General features: G+C 39.9%; 1 protein-coding gene across 7 annotated transcripts in view; it reads right to left on the bottom strand.

Annotated features, from left to right (window-relative positions):
- Positions 1-18,700, bottom strand: part of NEBL (nebulette) — a 356,282-nt gene that overhangs the window by 78,939 nt on the left and 258,643 nt on the right. For 4 of the 7 annotated variants that reach the window (XM_047755114.1, XM_047755112.1, XM_047755116.1 and 1 more), the window contains exons 6-7: positions 10,553-10,654; positions 8,990-9,091 (exon numbers count right to left, since the gene is read on the bottom strand). The exons of 2 other annotated variants lie outside the window; for them this stretch is intronic. In XM_047755114.1, the coding sequence (XP_047611070.1) occupies positions 8,990-9,091; positions 10,553-10,654 (204 nt within the window). The remainder of the gene's footprint in view (positions 1-8,989; positions 9,092-10,552; positions 10,655-18,700) is intronic. One more of the 7 variants, XM_047755113.1, reaches the window with a different exon arrangement.

Genomic DNA, 18,700 nt, shown 5'->3' with positions numbered 1-18,700 from the left:
TCAGTTTTTATTTCTCTGCTTTAACACTACAGTTGTATTCAGTGGCAGAATCATCTCCAATATTCACTGTGGATTTTTTTTCAAGTAGTCTTCAAAAAAAAAAAAAAAAGGACTATCAACATACCTGCTTGAACTGTATTTTCTCCATGATACATAAACATGTGAGTGTACGTTATGATAACTAATTGGAACACAGATACAAGTTCTTTACAAAAATAAAAAATTGCCAGTACCATTTCACATCTTTTTTGATACCCAGAGCCAGGAAAGGATGCATAGACCTTAAAAGCAAAAGTAAGCTGTTTGGTCATCTTGTAATATTTTGATTATGTCGCGATTCTGTATTACAGTATTTTGTTTTCTTACAATATTCAGAATGCACCTTTACTCATACATCCTAAGATCCTGCCTTATAGAAACCTTTACCAAAAAAGGCAATGTGGGCATGGCTCATTTATCTCCTTTAAACTGAGTGTGGACTGGGTAATAGTCTCCCCCTCAGGGATGCAGGACAGGTACCTACGGGAGGGAGTTGGTAAAACCCCTGGTGGGGAGACATGTGGAAAATATTTCAAAATGGCTCATAGGCAACGTTTTCTGCTGTGGTCCCATTTCCTAAGAATAACTTTTTAAAAAATTATAGCAGATTTACAGTATCGTATCAATTTCTGCCGTACACCATAGTGACCCAGTCATAGTGACCCAGTGATAGAACATTCTTTTCTCAAATTATCTTCCATCATGTTCTGTCCCAAGAAATGGACACAGTTCCCCGTGCTGCACAGTAGAACCTCATTGGTTCTTCATTCTAAATGTAATAGTTTGCATTTTTGATACTCGGATTGCCTTATAAATTCAAGCAAAACTTCATTTATTCTAATTCATTGGCGAGGCCTCTCTAAAACAAGAAAAACATTGATTTTTTAAAAAAACTTATTTTGTCTTGAAATCAAGGACCACATCACTCAAGGAATAAATTTCCATCTCCTTCACTACTTTCCACAGCAGCTGGAGGAAAGCAAAGATCCTCCCTACCTGGTCCTCCTGCTAAGCACACAATTCCACTCCCTTTATACCTTCACCCCTCCTCTGCTACGGCACTTTTCACCATATTTTAATCTGTGTTTCTGTCTCTTCTGGCTTTTAGTCCCTAAATTTAGGGTTTGGACTTGACGATGACAGCAGACTCTCTGCACCTCCTTGCAACCAGACTCAACCAGACTCACCAACACTGGGCACCTACTGAGGAAAACACTCTGCCTGATGCCACAGCATGGGACACATTCTCTGCTGGCATCTCTTTCCATCTAATCCACTGATGCTGCTATGCAACAGGGGCTTGCATCAAGTTTTCTTTCAGTTATTCAGAGTTCCCAAGCTCAGGCGCCATGAGTTTTCTAGTTATGGATCAACTAAATGGCACCATTTGCGCACAGACAGCCCATGTACTCACTGCCTTTGTACCCCCTCTGGTTCCCAGCACAGTTACACTGAACCCAGGGGCAACGCCATAGAAGGAAGTGTTAGTTGGAAATTAACCTGGTGCGTTCTCATCTATTATTTAATCTGGTGTTTACTCTTTCTGAGTAAATTAATATTTCTGAAAAACAATAATCAATCCACATTCTTCCTTCCTCTAGGCATTAAACATTGAGTCTGTGTTGGGTTCCTAGGATGAAGTAGGATGAGCTGCTACCTGAGGCTGGGAATGTTGGTATAACTCAGACATGCTCCAGCAGGCCTGGAGTCAGGAAGCAAATCTGACTGAATCACACTTAAACATGATTTAGAAGTATGCCCAGGTTCTCCTGCGGTGAAAAAAACTGTCGTCCATTGAATCCTGGGGGCAGAGCCTTCTTGCCTGTCCACTTGCATCTCTCATAAGCGTCCTATCTTAATAAATCTATTTCTTGCCTATCAAAAAAAAAAAAAAAAGGTATGTCCAGCACTTCTGCTACTGTTAGAACTGTTGTAAGCCTGCCAAGTACCAAATGACTTTGTCCCAAACCCTGTTTATGCTGGTTGTACTTATGATCTCATGATTTAATATTGTGAACACTTGACAAATCTACTGTAAAAAGTTATTATTTCCATGAAAACCACAAATTCCTATGAAAGATTTGATGATTAGTAATTCCCTAAAAACAAATTGTGATCTAATTAAGAGTTGTCAAGACAACCCTCAAGAAGTTTGCTTGGGGGTGTAGAGGGTGGGGAGGAATGCAAGTAATCTAGAATGTTCTAGAACTTGGACAGATTAGCAGTTTTTAAGCAAAATGTCGTCCAAAATACAAATCATAGAAAATGCACTGTGAGAATGAATCTGCAAAAACACCACCAAATTTCAAGCTAAAGATAACTCATTTGCAAAGAAAAAGATTTGTTACTACATCAAAAATGCGGTGAATAAATGCACATGTATGTGTTTTGTGTTACAATGGTAAGTAAGGTATGTATGATTTGTGATTCTGCCTTTAACTGATTTTTTCATTTTACTACACCTAAGAGAAAAGGTTTCCACACATACATTGCAGTACATTATATATATATGCATGTACGTATGCACACATGAGTGTGTTTGTATACATGTGCCCACTAAGTGCCCATTCTGGAATTAAGCATGAGGGACATGCCAGTCAAACACCAACTCGATCACATCCAGTTGTCACTGATGACAGTTAAGCATAGAGACCAACTCCAGAACAGAGACAGAGAAGGGCACTGAGGCCACTGGAGCCCGTGTTTTGTGGCAGCCCCTCTTCGAGTCCGGGCAAGTGAAACAGTGCTATTTGAGGTTGAAGGTGGTGTGTTTGTGAGATAAAAGGGGAAGGAAGGGATGAGCGAGTGAGGGGTGCTCCCGGGGGGAACAGCACATGGAAGGTCAGAGAGGGACACGCTCAGGATGTCCAAGGGACTTAAGAACACAGGGCTGGCCGGAAGGTGGAAATGAAAGGAGAGCTTGGAGAGCTTGGAACGGCCAGGTCCCCCCGAAGCTCACAGCTACGTCAGGGATCTGGGTCTTCATGCGAAGTCCATCCAATAAGAAATGATTTTACGCATGCAACTGGACCAGACTGAGTAACTCCAGGCCTGCTGGAGTGTGTCCGGGTCACCCTGCGTTCCCAGCCTCGGTTGGAACTCATAGGAGGAAGCAACGCAGGTTCCATGCTTAACGAGCAGAGGAAGGAAGGAATCATTACAATGGGGATTGATTGTTTTTCAGAAATATACATTTATTTACTCCATTTACTCAGAAAGAGCAAATGTCAGGTTTAATAACATGAGAATGAGTCAGATTAATTTCCAAGTAATAGCTCCCTGTTCGTTGCATCTGCTCCTAGTGTAACTGTGCTGAGAACTTCAAGGGGTACAGAGGCGGTATGATGGACTCTCTGTGCTCAGGGATCGTATAAACGATTTTTGCCACTGATATAAATAACTCATAACATAGCTAAGAGACTCGTGATCCTTGAGATGGAAGAATATGAATAACTGAAAGAAAACTTGATGCAAGCCAGTACTGCTCAGCTGGATTAATTGATTAGATTTAAATAGTTCAATACCAACAAAACCCTGCATTTTTTTTCACCTGATGTATTACGAGACAACATTTTAGTAACATTAACCAATTATCAGAGGTGCATTTTCCAGGAAAATACAAGATTATTTTCTAAGTTTTGCACATATTTGAATTATCTATGTAATATCTGCTCTCCCACTAGACAGTGAGCAAGAAATAGATTTTTATTCATTTTTGTATCCTTAGTGCCTGACCCAGTGCTTTGAATGGCTCTGGCACTTAACGAGAAATATATAAATTAATGATGATGAAAATGATAAACAACCAACTCTCTTTCAGGACTCAAAGTGAGTCACACCCTGAGAAAGGTCCTGGAACTATTTTCCCAAATCTTTTCCCCCAACACATAACCCCCATAGTCATTATTAAATTGGTTTGAATAACATCCTATTCAGAAGGAAAAAAAAAGTCAAAGGAAATGAAAAATAATAGATGTAAAATAATATACTACATCTATACCACACAGTTTCTGCCAGACCTTTATTCATTCATTCATCATTGAAGAATTATTTATCTAGGAGTTCCCGTCGTGGCGCAGCGGTTAATGAATCCAACAAGGAACCATGAGGTTGTGGGTTGGATCCCTGCCCTTGCTCAGTGGGTTAAGGATCCAGCGTTGCCGTGAGCTGTGGTGTAGGTTGCAGATGCGGCTTGGATCCCTGGCGTCGGCCGGCGGCTACAGCTCCGATTAGACCCCTAGCCTGGGACCTTCCATATGCTGCAGGAGTGGCCCTAGAAAAGACAAAAAGACAAAAAAAAAAAGAATTATTTATTTAATGCACACTCTGCATTACTTACTGTGCTGAAGAGTGCTATACTGAAGACATTTGGGGATCAGGTGGTGACTGTCTTCAAATATTTACAAAAATAGAAAAATAGTATGTGTTCTACTACAAAAGGCAAAGTTAGTATTTCTAGGTAGAATGTGTAGCCAATGAGATTTATGCTGCTTATAGTGGAAGTTTTCTATGAGCTGAGCTGGCCAACAGGAGAACTATCTTCTGCTTTCCTGCTCTAATTACTGCCCCCAAGCTCCTCCCGAGGTTCACTTGAATAATTTCTACACATCCTGCAGCTCCTAGAACATCTTTCTGAAAGCCTCCTCTGACCTCCCAAATGAGAATAGTTACCGCTGACATATTTCTGAGGCACCCCACATTTACCGGGTCACCCCACCCCACACCGCTGTACCTGCAGAACCGTCTCTGGCATTGCCCTTCCCCGTTGGACTGAAAGCTTGGTGATGGCATGGACTCTATCTGTCCTATTCACCCCTGAAAAATCTAGTCCCAAGCATAGTGTCTAGCTTGTAATATCTGTTTCAATAACTGTTTTGTCTGCATGGATATGTGGATGGATCACACTGAGAAGGGATTCTTTCATTGAAAAGCAGGATCAGGTAACTTCCATGGTGTCTCCAAATTCTGCTATAGCTGTGTAACAGATTTTTATGAGAGCTTTATTCTTAAAGAGTCCTACAACAATTAGGCATTGGACTATACATCTTAAAATTTGAATTTTAAAATGCCATCTAATTTTTCCAGGTTATTTCCATAACATGAGATTAATTATTTAAGGTATATATGTCATTCCCATACTTATAATGAGTTAAAAATAAGCAAAGTGTTGTGAAATTCATCTTATTCGAACCTTCAGAACTCGGTGTGATCTGATTCAAAAGACATCTAAAGAACAAAAACTCAAGTTTCCCGCATTAATTACCACAAAGTAAAGTATCTGAATTACTTAAAAAAACACACTTACCAGACACTAACACCAAACTGTTTCTTATCTTGCTATAAGGTCTGCACATAAATGAACTAAGAAAAGAGCCAAAAGGTTTAAATAGGTCCCATCGCTCCCCTTCTGACTGTGTAATTTACCATAAAATCAATATCTTTACGTTTGAATCTTACATAAAACATACCCTGCCCTTATTTTCATAACAAAAGAAGAGCTCACCAACTTTGCACCACTTGTGAATGATCTAAAGAAATTTAATAATCGGTCTCTGTGTTTGTCGAAAGCCTAATCTGCACCATTAATGCCATTAAACCCTGTCCCCACAGAGCCTACAGAGTGCAAGCAAAGTAGGTATTTCAGAGACACACATATACAATTATATATGTGTTCACATATTAGACATATTACATTGTGTTCAGAACACTAAAGGAGAACAGAGCAATATAATTTAAATCAAGTCAAGGACGTGGTGTTTAAGCCACAAGGTGTGTGTAAGGAGGTTGGAGTCGAGAGCATTTGTTGAGAAGGGAGAACAGGAGAATCTCTAAATCAATTAATATCCCTTCAATTTAAGGACAATTTAAGGACAATACTTAGCATTCAATTTTAAAGGCAATCTAACACGTAATGTTTAGGTTTAAAACCCATTCTTAGCAATACATCAAATACAATTTTAGAACAACCACTAATTACTATAAGCACAAACTTTTCTTTGATATTATAAAACTGAAAAAATTCCATTCATCACAGAGACAGATTTCAATTAATAAATTAAGAGGACATATGACTATATTGAACAAAATAACCACCCTTAGAAGAATTTTTTAAAGAAAATTCAACAGTTACTGCCCTAATATTTGAGATACTTGTAAACACACCCATCTCTTTACCTTGGCACATGAGGTTTCACTTTGATTTTTTTTACTGATGTTCTTTTAATTACTTGACCATAACTTTGGGTGCCTCCTAGATTTTCAAAAAGGAAACCTTACAATTCTGGGAGTAAAACTATCGTACAAGTGAACATAGCAAGGGTCTCATGTCTCCATTACCTTTCCCAGGTTCCATCCCACAGAGATCAACTTACAAGTAAAATGGGAGAATTCTGCCCCCTTCCCCTTCTCTTTCTCATCTTTTCATCAGACGTGTCCTCTCTCTCCACACCATGGGCCCTGCCTCGTCATCACCTTCTCCCTAATAATCTGGTGCTATTTTGCTCTTTCCTTCCTGCATCCTGCATCCTGCCTTCTGCCTCCTGTGTCCCAGTCTAATTCATTCTCCCTCTACACACTCATTGCTTTTGTGTGCTTCTGAGTTCATAATCTGTCACGAGCTTGGGAGCAAGAGAATACATGATCTTTCTGCCTTTGTTTCTAGTCAATACACATGAAAACACAAATGAATATACCAAGTCAATACACATGAAAACACAAACGAATATACTGAGTCCATTCCAGAAGTCCTATATATTCATCTGCCCGGTTTTTCCCCTTTCCAATGAGTTTATACACCCTGAGATGAGCAAAATGTCATGAAAAGACAAAGATGACAGATATAACTAATTATAATCTGCTTAGGTATCTGACCATTCAGTTGTGAATGATTTGAGATTTCTTTTCTTTAAGTCTGCCAAAAAACCCAGGTAGAAGCAAATGGTAGGATTTGGGGTGGTGGCATCCGAAATGTGAAAATAAAAGCTCAAATACTAAAACTTTCTTCTAAGGAGTCTCAAACAAGATGGAGAAGGAATGAATTTAAGACTAGAATCCAAGGGTCAGTGTCAACTATTTCTGCTTCATTTTGTGCATGAATTTGTGAGGGGGAAAAAAAATGCAGAGCAAGAAATTACTCTGAACAGCTGTAAAATTATTCCTGGGAAATGATATAGATTGTCTCTATGGGCCAGGCAGTGTTTTAAGTCACTCACAGTAAGTCATTTAATCCTCACAACAACCCTAAGAAGCAGTACTGCTGCTATCCCACAGATCAGGAAACTGCAGGTAGAGAGGGAGAAGTTAAGCCATCGGTCCAAAGTCACTCAACAAGCCTGCGGCAGAGCCTGGGCTAGACTCGGGCAGTCTGGCGCCACAGCCCGTTTTCTTAATTACTCAACCAAGCTGTACTGCTTTTCTAGAATCTGCTGCTTCTCCTATTCAACCGATGGGAACTCTGTGCCCCCAGAAAAGGCTGAAATGCGATACCGGCAGAGTTGCCAGGTGGGCGCCAACATCCCCTGCTCTTCAACTTGGAGTTACTTGGACTGAGAAGAGCCTGGGGTCCCGGCCCTTCTCCGGCCTTCCCCAGTGAGGAATACAGGACGTTTTTTTCATTTGTTCAGATGGCATTTTACGTTCTACAGTTAGATCTTCTAATTTCCCTCATTTACATCTCTCCATTTTGGAATGTAATCCAATTAAGACTTTTGCAGCTTGAAGAACGGATATTTTTCAGAGTTGAAAACCCTACTCATGCATAAAATGTACCATTTGTTATCATGATTGTTGACTTTGCAAATGTGATCTTTTTCCATTAAAAGAGTCATTAATTTTTACATAGTCAAGCATGTCTATTCTTTCACGGCTTCTGGATCTCCCAGTTTGTTTAAGAACAGCTCTGATATCCCTATGTGGTATATGTAGTCTCCTACATTTTCTTTTAAGATTTTAAAATTATTTTTTGTTTACATTCGCATCTTTAATCCATCTGGAATTCATTTTGCAGATGGTTTAAGACTCGGGTCCAATTTTATTTTTACCCTGATGGAAAGCCAGTTATGTCAGCACTATTTATTAACTAGCTCGACTTTTTCCCACTGACTTGAATCAACCCTTTTATCACATGTTAAATTCTTATACACATTAGAACCTATTTTAGGATTCCCTATTCTATCCCACCGATTATTCTATCTCTTACTATACCAATCCCATATTGATTTAATTTCAGTGGTTTTATACTGTGTTATGGTAACTCACAGCTTAAGTTCTCTTTTACTGGTCTCCACTTTTCATACTTTTAAAGGATATTCTCAGGTATTTCCTTTCTATTCAAACTCTAAGACCAGTCATCCATACTTAAAAAAAAAACAAAACCTATTGGGTTCTAATTGAAATTGCATGACATTTGTATATTAATTTGGGGAGAATTGAAATTTTTGTATATTAAGACGTTCAGCCAAAAATATGGCATGTCTTCACACTTCTTTCAGATCCTTTGTATTAATTCAATGTTTTCTTCATTTACATTACTGCTTCACTTTGTCATCAAAGTACTTAAAATTTGAGAAAATTGCTATTTTTCTTATCAAGTTAAAATCGTGTATATGTGTGTATAGACGGAAATTCAATTATTGATCTAGTCTAATCTAATTGATATGACTATTACTAAATTATAGAAATCCTAGGAAATGTGACAACATGGTTGAACTCACTGAAAAAGGTAGGATTTGATCCAGGAGAAAAGAAAATTTAGTTTCATGCTTAAAATTGGACTTATTTTATCCCTTACTGAAATCTACAATTACCGTAATCCTATCTGACATGGTTACAGAAACATTATCTTTGCATATTCTTGCAATTAAAGATATTATCTAAAATAAAATATTTTCCAGTGCTCCTAGAAACCAAATCTCTGAATAAAATCACTGTGGAATCATCACTAGATTCTTACTTGACTAGAAAGTTTAGAAGCTTCCACAGCATGTTCAAAATCTGGTCTTCCAATTACAGCAGGCTCTTTATTCATTACTCCTTGGCCTTTCTTGTATTCAGCCTAAAATGAATAAACACAAGAATGTTAAGTATTTCTACTTTCCAATGAAAAATTACATTGAAAACAGCCAAAATAAAATATAATAGACTCTTGGTCCATAAAAGAATATTCCTCACAACTCACCAAATACCAAAATGCTGACTACGAAGAAGAACGTGATTCTATAAAAAACAACTTTTTTATCATAAAATAATTAACTAAGCTTGAGTCTTTGAATCCGATCATCATCATCACTGTTTATGTTTAGGAAAAACTCCTAGATAATTGAGACCCTGCTTTCTGCAGACAGAAAATCTGTTTATGGGCGTTCTCATCATGGCTCAGTGGTTAACCAACCCGACTAGCATCCATGAGGATGCAGGTTGGATCCCTGGCCTCACTCAGCGGGTTAAGGATCCGCCGTTGCCATGAGCTGTGGTGTAGGTCCAAGACAAGGCTCGAATCCCGAGTTGTTGTGGCTGTGGTATAGGTCAGCGGCTACAGCTGGGAATCTCCATATGCTACAGGTGCAGCCCTAAGAGACAAAAAATAAAAATAAAAATAAAAAAAAACAAACAGAAATTCTGTTTATGGCTTTGTTTAGTCTTAGGAACTGATCAAACCCTGTTGGGTTAATGTGCAGTTGAAATTAATAAAGAGTTAGTGATTTTTATGGTGAGTATAACCTAAGTTACTCAAATTTTTTGTTCAAGTTAAGTCATTGTTTTTAACCAGGATAGAAGGTGTATTTAAGTAAAATGATATTAACCAAGAAGGATATCTTATGGAAGAGAGAAACAGTCTTGATGTATAGGAAATGTGTATCGGTAAATGCTGACCAAAGAGAATCTACACAATTAACAGCAACAGGATGGAAACAAGACCCGGGAAAGTTCTTCAGGACAAGGTGAGAGATAACATGGGACCAGATGAATAACAAACTTGACTCTCAGCAGGAGACATTTGAGTATTATCTTAAGCCTAAATAGTATCCATTTCTTTAAAAGCATGACAACATGAGCCATAGTCAAGTTTGGGCAGTTTCTGCACATAGCCAAATAATTTACTAGTCAAATGGATACTTCAGATAAAAAATATCGCAATGTGGAGCTCTCAATGTGGCTCAGCACTAACAAACCTGACTAGTATCCGTGAGGACCCATGTTCGAGCCCTGGCTCCACTCGCTGGGTTAAGGCTCAGCATTACTGGCTGCTGCAGTGTAGGTCGCGGATGCAGCTCAGATCTGGCCTTGCTGTGGCTGTGCCACAGGTCAGCACCTACAGCTCCGATTCGACCCCTAGCCCGCGAGCTTCCATATGCCACAGATGCGGCCCTAAAAAAAATTAAAATTAAAAAAAATTGTAATGTCTTAACTCAGATTAATTTTACTAATTAAATTAACCATGCGACTACCAAAGCCATCCTTTCTCTCCCACAAAAATAAGAAATCAGTTCTACTCAAGACAAGGAAGAGAGATTACATTGCTTACGATCTTGGAGATCTGCGTTGCCATCTTGATGTCCGGTCTGTCAGGCTCCGCACTATACATGTGGGTGTCCTGCGCATCTTTTCTATAAGAAATCTGATCCAAGAGACAATTTGGATTGAAAAAAGAAAATGAGTAATTTCATACAGCTCCCAGCCTTAATGTCCATAATGTTATTTATCCTTGCCATAATCATCTCAGAAAGCCACTGACTATAAGATTTTTTTAAAATTTTTGTTATGTGCAATATTTATTTGGCTATATTCTCTTTTTACCATGCTGGTGCCTCACTAACATTATTGCACATGAACTTAACTTATACAATATAAATAATATATAATCCCAAGACCTCAGCACAAAACCAATCCTACAGGATTTTCACAACCACCCTCATAAGCACGTCATTCTGTGTGTGTGGTGTGTGTGTGTGTGTGTGTGTGTGTGTGTGTGTGTGTGTGCGTGCGTGCGCATATTCACATACAGAACATCAAGGGCGTTAGCTTGCCCATCACACAATCTTGACCCCCCAGAGGATACAGGATAAGCTCTAGCACACGAATACGGAAAATCATTTCCTGCGCTGAGAGTGCGTGAACACTCCAGCTTTCACCCTCCCAACCACACTTTTCCCTTCCTTTTCTGACTGGACTCTTTAAATGTCCAGATCTGGGAGGCTTAATGATGGGTACTTTTATTCTAGTAAATATCATTGCAGTGACTTGATCCTCCAATGATAAAAGGGTTTACATTAGGGAATATTCATCCTTTGAATGCACATTAGCTAGAACCAAACCAAAGTGTGAAACAAAGAGAAAAAAGTATATACACATATTTTGCAAATGTACTTCAGATGAGTGGTCATTTAGATTAACTTGTCTGACAAATGGGAGAAGAGGACAGAAGCCAACTCATATAATCCCTGATGGGAAACTTCACACCAGTCTGTCTACTTCTTTATTTCCTGAGATCAGTCATGAGCTGAAGGAGTATTTACCTAAAATCTATTCACTCAGATGGAATCTATTTGGCAAATTCACTGGTGAGTGGGTAGTCAACTTGTCCATTACATTAGATTCTATTAAATTTATAACGCAAAAGAAGATGCAGTAAGTCATTTTTAAAAAACCATCTTCATTTTTTCAAGACATAAAAAAGGTAGAACAGGAGTTCCCATCATGGTGCAGCAAAAACAAATCCAACTAGTATCCATGAGGATGCGGGTTCAATCCCTGGCCTCGCTCAGTGGGTTCAGGATCCAGCGTTGCTGTGAGCTGTGGTGTAGGTTGCAGACATGGCTCAGATCCTGCTTTGCTGTGGCTGTGGTGTAGGCCAGCAGCTGCACCATGGATGGGAATTTCCACATGCTGCAGGTATCGCCCTAACAAGCAAAGAAAAAGGTAGAACACAGAAATGTACAACTTAGCATCTATACCAAATGCACACTCAACTGCACTTGTTCAAAACAAGTATTTCTAATGTCACCTGCACACCTCTGCAATAGCATCACTTGTGGGATACTTACTAAAAATTTAGACTCCCAAGGCCCATCCTCAATGCTCTGTAACAAAATTTTGATAAATAGGGGCCAATAATCTGCACTGTAATGGATTCCCCAGTAGATCACTGTGAACCAGAGTTCTGGGCAATATCAACATATCTTGTTGTTTTCCTTTCAATCTCAAAACATTAAAAAGAAGTACTATCTTAATTCTTTCAAAAATAATACCAAGTATATTTACCAAGAAACAATAATGCATTAGTACTTTGATATCCCTAATGCATATTATTTTATTTCATTTCAATGAAGCATGTACATATACTTCTATTTAAGATCTTGCCTTGCCCTCACCAGCAACTTTTTTTTTTTTTTTTTTTTGGTCTTTTAAGGCTGCATCTGCAGCATATGGAAATTCCCAGGCTAGGGGTCAAATCGGAGCAGCAGCCGCTAACCTACACCACAGCCACAGCAATATAGGATCCTTAACCCACTGAACGAGGCCAGGGATCAAACCTGCATCCTCATGGATATTCGAGGATACTAGTCAGGTTCTTAACCCGCTGAGCCACAACAGGAACTCCACCACCACCTATTTTTTTGAACTATGTTTATAATCATGAACCTGTCTGACAAGTGAATACAGCTTACATATAATTAGCATAACTTCAGCAGAAACATCTGTTTTCTTCACTACTTCTATTTTCATAGCCTTTATCTTAACAAGCAATTTCAGGTAGGTTTTGTGCACACAGGTAGCAAAAGAAATGAAAATAAGCTGAAAGCTGAGTTATTTTGCTGGGCGAGTTTTAAATCTTGAAGGGATTTAAAATAAGCCAATTTTGATTGGTTTCCAAAAGCAACACACTCATCTACAAATGATGGCCAATCAACCTCCGCCTGCACCGAGTTAAACACAAGCTGTGTAAACAAAAAAACGGACTCTCAGGTGAAAACAAACCCAAATTATTACCCACCCACCAGACTACTGTTTCTAAGTTACTACATTCAGAAGAAAGCCATAGGGGGGAAATGCTTTTTTGTTTAGAAAAGAATGAGGGTAAAAACGGAAACCGTTACTTTTTGCAAAGAGCCGCAACCTCTGAGAAATCTCCGCCTGTACATGGGTTACCTAATTACATGCTGTTCAGCCTAATGACTGCGTGAAGAGAGGGGAGCCGCACAAAGGCGGCGGGAGCGGGCCTCTGAATAGGGCCCCTCCATCCATGTAAATTGCAAATTAGAGGCCGGCACATGTGACTCAAAACAAATATTAAGATTGACATGAGCTGCACATTCAAACAGGCGGACACCACGGAGGCACACCGGAGAGAGGCCTGGTCACTACAGATCTTCCAGAAGATCAGGCTTGAGAATAGTCTTACGCTGAGGGACCAGCCCCTGGTTTTCAAGCTCTGCAAGGATGTCTGAGCGCAGCTGGATGGCAACATGGTCGCTGCCGGGGGAAGCGACTCACCTTCCCCACCTCACCTGGTACTTGGGGCCAAGGGAAGCGCGCCTGACGTGTCGCAAATGTCACGATGGATACGCATTTGCTCCCTTCAGCAGCCCTCTGACCAAGGAAGAATAAAAATGCTACGCAGCAGAAGAAAGGTTTTCAGCAAAAAGGCAAAGAATGTTTATATATATAAACACATTTAACACATATATGTGGCATGTATGTTATATATAATATATATGTGAATGTTTATATATATAAACATATATACCACGTATACGTATGTATTATGTATTTTTCTATTTCCTGAAAAATCCAAACCCTCAACACTCACAGTTTTAGAACAGAAGGGCCCTCATTCTTCAGGCAGGCTTGGCTCGGTAAGACAGTGCTCTGCATAGAACTGTCTTGAATAAGAGGAAAGACAGAAATCCTGGAAATTAGCCACCCAGGACAGGTGCAAGCCTGAGGGTCAATGATTGATTTTACCACATTTTATTTAATGTTTTGGTCCCTATTGGGTCCTCAGAGTACAGGAGAGAATAAAAAAGAAAGTAGAGAGGGAAGAAATAAAACAGAGAAGGAGCCAAGAGAGAAAAGGGAAGAAGAGGAGGAGGAGGAGAAATAATAATTTTCATTTTAGGTCACTTATGATGTCCCAGGTACTATATTAAGGACTTAACATTAACTGCCTCACTCATAGGCTAGGGGTCGAATTGGAGCAACACTGGATCCGAGCCCCATCGGCCAGATCCTTAACCCACCGAGCAAGGCCAAGGACTGAATCTGCAACCTCATGGAGATGTTGGTTCTTAACCTGCCGAGCCACTTGAGAACTCCTCACACTTTTCTTAAAAGTACGACTATAAGGATCCAGATCCCTTAAACCAAGTTCCCTTTAATACTCTTCTATTTCCATTTTTTTTTCTTAATTTCAAACTAGTTATTCTACACTAGTGAACATCAGAATAATCCTAGTAAGTGCCACAAAGGAAACAAATGGAATTTTAATGGGCATTGCACTAAACCTACCAAAAGAGTTAGGGGAAAATGATCTCTCTCCAATATTTCAGATTGTTCCCAGGAAAAAAGGTATGTTTCCCCATTTCTTTAAATCTTTTATTAAAGGGAGTTCCTGCTGTGGCCGTGGAAACTAATCCAACTAGTATCCATGAGGACTCGGGTTCGATCCCTGACTGGGTTAAGGATCCGGCATTGCCATGAGCTGTGGTGTAGGCCGCAGAGGTGGCTCAGATCCCGCACTGCTGTGGCTGTGGCGTAGGCCGGCGGCTGTAGCTGCAATTCAGCCCTAGCCTGGGAACTTCCGCAGGTTCGGCCCTAAAAAGCAAGAAAAAAAAATCTTTTATTATAGCTTTCAATGAAGTTTCATCCTCATCTTCTATACATCCCGCACAGGGAAATATAATGATTATCATATTATTATAAAATTAATACATTTATCTTGTCTCTAAGGTATCTTGTCTCTAGGATTTATCTTTTCAGTAGTACACAACAGTATACAGTATTTTCTCAAAGACTGTGCACGTAGAATTTTTACTTTACACGCCTGATTTCTTCCTCCTGCCTTGTTTTTCCCACTGAATTTCTTACCTTGTCCTTTTCCACATATCTGGATAATATCTCTAAATTATTCCTTCGTTCCTTTGTAGCGAACATGTGTTAATTCTTTCCAATTTGCTTAGCATTTCTTATTTGGAAATTGCCCCTCCCTCACTCCATGTGAGCGAGGGGCTACCAAATGCAGCCTTTCTTCCCAGCGACAGGAGGGGCCACGTGACTGGCTCTCCAATCAGGTACTCCAACCCTTTGGAAACCATGACTAAACAGAGGGCAGACCCACAACCGAGCAAGGCCAAAGTCACAGATGGATCTGAGGCTGGGGGAGAGAGAGCTGCTGTCCTTTCCTCTGGGATCAGTTGGTGTGAGGATGATTGAATTTTGGAAACACCAGCTGTCGTTCTGAGACCACCTAGACAGGGTCTGTCTGCAAATGAAGTCACACAGAAACAAGCTGAGCCAAGAGATGGGAGAGAAGGAGAGTTCTCATGACACTACGGAGCCTCTGGACCCAGTTACGCCTGAAGGGAGCTTGAATTTCCCAATTACGCAAACCAATACAGTCTCAGTTTTCACTTGAGCTAATATGAGATGGATTCTAGAATCCACTGAATCTACAAACTCCAAATGCAGCCTCCATTTCATGTGCTTTTCTGCACTATCAAATCTGTTCTTTATTGCCTCCAACAAAGATTTTAATTCTATCATCTGAAACCAACAAAATATCATAGATCAAATGCAGTTAAATTTTTTAAATATTTTAATTCTATCAAAATCTGTCCTTGAATTTCTTTTTTTGTTTGTTTGTTTTGTCTTTCTGCCTTTGCTAGGGCCGCTCCCATGGCATATGGAGGTTCCCAGGCTAGGGGTCGAATCGCTGCTGTTGCTGCTGGCCTACGCCAGAGCCACAGCAACGCGTGATCCAAGCCGAGTCTGCAACCTACACCACAGCTCACGGCAAAGGCAACGCAGGATCCTTAACCCACTGAGGAGGCCAGGGATCAAACCCGCAACCTCATGGTTCCTAGTTGGATTTGTTACCCACTGCGCCACGAGGGAACTCCTGTCCTTGAATTTCTTATGTCACCATGTTAACGATCCTGCTCAGCTTGTATTTTCATCTCAGTTGACTCTGTCTTTTAATCACCGCTTGGTCTCGTCTTTTAATCTCTTTCGGGTTCACGAGGCCATGTCTGCTGCATGTTTCCTGCACCCACGCGGAGTTCCCCATGTGCCAGGCACTCTCCTAAACATCTTGCACACAGTCCTGTGTTACACCCTCACCTCACGCTTGTTGTGCTGGACTGTCTGTACTCGACTGGGCTCCGTCAGTGCTCCGTCCCGAGGCTGGAACAATCATGGAGAAGCCCTGTCCTTGTATCGTTCTCGGGTGGGCTTGGCTGATAAGAGCAACTCAGATGTTGAAAATGGAAGTGAAATGGATGCCTTTATTCTCCGTGTACAGCCAGACACATTGGGCAAAGGATTCCCAGTGCCTTTGCAGCAAGCTTTTCATGTTTAGGCAACAGGGCTTCGAGATTCTTCCATTGGTCATTTACTAAACTAGAGGAAAGCGAAACCTTCACCATGATTGGTCCTTATAGTGAAATTCAGGTACCAGGAGATGTGGAGCCTGGGAGCTGAGGGATGGCAGCCATAGACAGACACCTGTGGGGTGTTGGGTGTGTGAACAGACAGACATAAAAGAAAGCAAATCCAATGGGCCCCAAACTCATTGCATCTCCTTTGTTGCTCTGGGGAAGGTTAGAGTGATTCTTGGTGAGAGGAAACTAGATAGGCTACATATCTTTTAAGTTTGTAGGACAGAAGTGAGAAGTGTAACCTGTATTAAGTCATAATCTTGACTAAAGCTGATTACAGTTCAGTCATCCCCAAGACACTCTTTCGTCATAAACTCTCTCATCAGAGAAGCCTTCTAAGGGTCATCAAATAGGCACATGGAATGAAAATTCTCTCTGAGGAAGTGTTTTTCTCTGCCTGGGCATGCTGCATGTAAAAAAACTACTAAATCATTAAGTCATGAATATCATTTTTAAAAGAAAATATAAAGTTTTTAAATATAAGTAAAGGAGTTCCCGTTGCGGCACAGTGGAAACAAATCCGACTGGGAACCATGAGGCTGCAGGTTCGATCCCTGGCCTGGCTCAGTGGGTTAAGGATCTGGCGTTGCCTTGAGCTGTGACGCAGGTCACAGACACGGCTCGGATTTGGTGTTGCTATGGCTGTGGCATAGGCTAGCAGCTGTAGCTCCGATGTGACCCCTAGCCCGAGAACCTCCACATGCCACAGGTGCAGCTCTAAAATGACAAAAAAAATTTTTTTTAAATGAAACAAAAAAATAAATATATATATATGTAAATATAGGATCTGATATTCTTCAGAAAATATTTTTTTCAATTTTCTAAACTATGGAGTAAAACACAGAACTGTATCTAACATTTATCATCATTAGCAGCATTGTCCTTATGTATCAAAGCATTTGAGAGTTTTCTTATTCGCGATATAACGTTATCACCATCACAATCTTGTGAAGAAAGCAGACTAGGTATTAGTGACGCTTCTGCCTTAGAGATGAACAACGTACTGAGGTACCTGTTTTAATACTAAATTCTAAAAGCACTGTTATGAGAAGTCCCATCAAGGAATCAGAGTTATAAACGTTTTTCTGGTATCATTTTACTGATTTATCCTTAAGCTTTTTCACCTTCTGATGGAAGAGATGTTTTGTCTACTGATAAGTTTTTTCATCAACGTTAAGAAAATACATACATCATTCTGGAAAAGAACATTAAGTCTCTGGTTTCCCCTCATGGATACTTGTTTCTAATACACATTGAATTGATTACCAATATGGTGGCTGAGGAAAGTCTACCACTCCAATTTCATGGCAAGTCTATACAGACCACATTATTTATAAAACTTACAATGGCAGTTTAAAATTAGTTTGACTTCATGAAGCATTGGATGGACTTCATGTCTCTGATAAGATTGATGAAAACTCATAATGTTCCTGGGGTTTTCATTTCAAGCCCATCTTTAGGGGAAAGTCACGGGATAGAATATCCCCAGTGCTTGTAATTACATTAGAAAAATTTGGCAGGGGTACCTCCCTTAAGATACCAAAAAAAAAAAAACAAAAAAAACCAAACCCTTAGATTAGTTTTTAATCATTTTTTGATTACAGTATCAACAAGATAGGTAGTTAAATGGGTTCGGGTACCTTGTGAATATGCTCTTCTGACCTAAATGCTTCTTAATATAAATTTCATATTGATTTGGCATTTTTATAAATCTAACCTCATTTCATTGTTTTAAATTAACTATGATATCACCCTAAGCTATTAAATCACCCTTTAAAACTGGAGAAGGACCAAACAGAACTAACATTTTATGGACTGGCTCTTCTACAGAGCCCTTGACATATCATATCTCACTTAACACTTGCAAGAGTCCAGTGGGGCAGGTAACACTGCCACAGTCTTACAGATGAAAACACTCAGAGATGGAGATACTTGTACCTTGCCCAAGGTCATACAGGGAACATGCGGCAAAGGAAGCATCTCAACCCTGGCCTGACTCCCAATTCCTT

This window comes from Phacochoerus africanus, chromosome 12 (assembly GCF_016906955.1).
Source record: "Phacochoerus africanus isolate WHEZ1 chromosome 12, ROS_Pafr_v1, whole genome shotgun sequence".
NCBI classification, from domain to species: domain Eukaryota; kingdom Metazoa; phylum Chordata; class Mammalia; order Artiodactyla; family Suidae; genus Phacochoerus; species Phacochoerus africanus.
The sequence above is the reverse complement of the archived record's forward strand: the minus strand, read 5'-3'. Positions and strand labels throughout refer to the sequence as shown.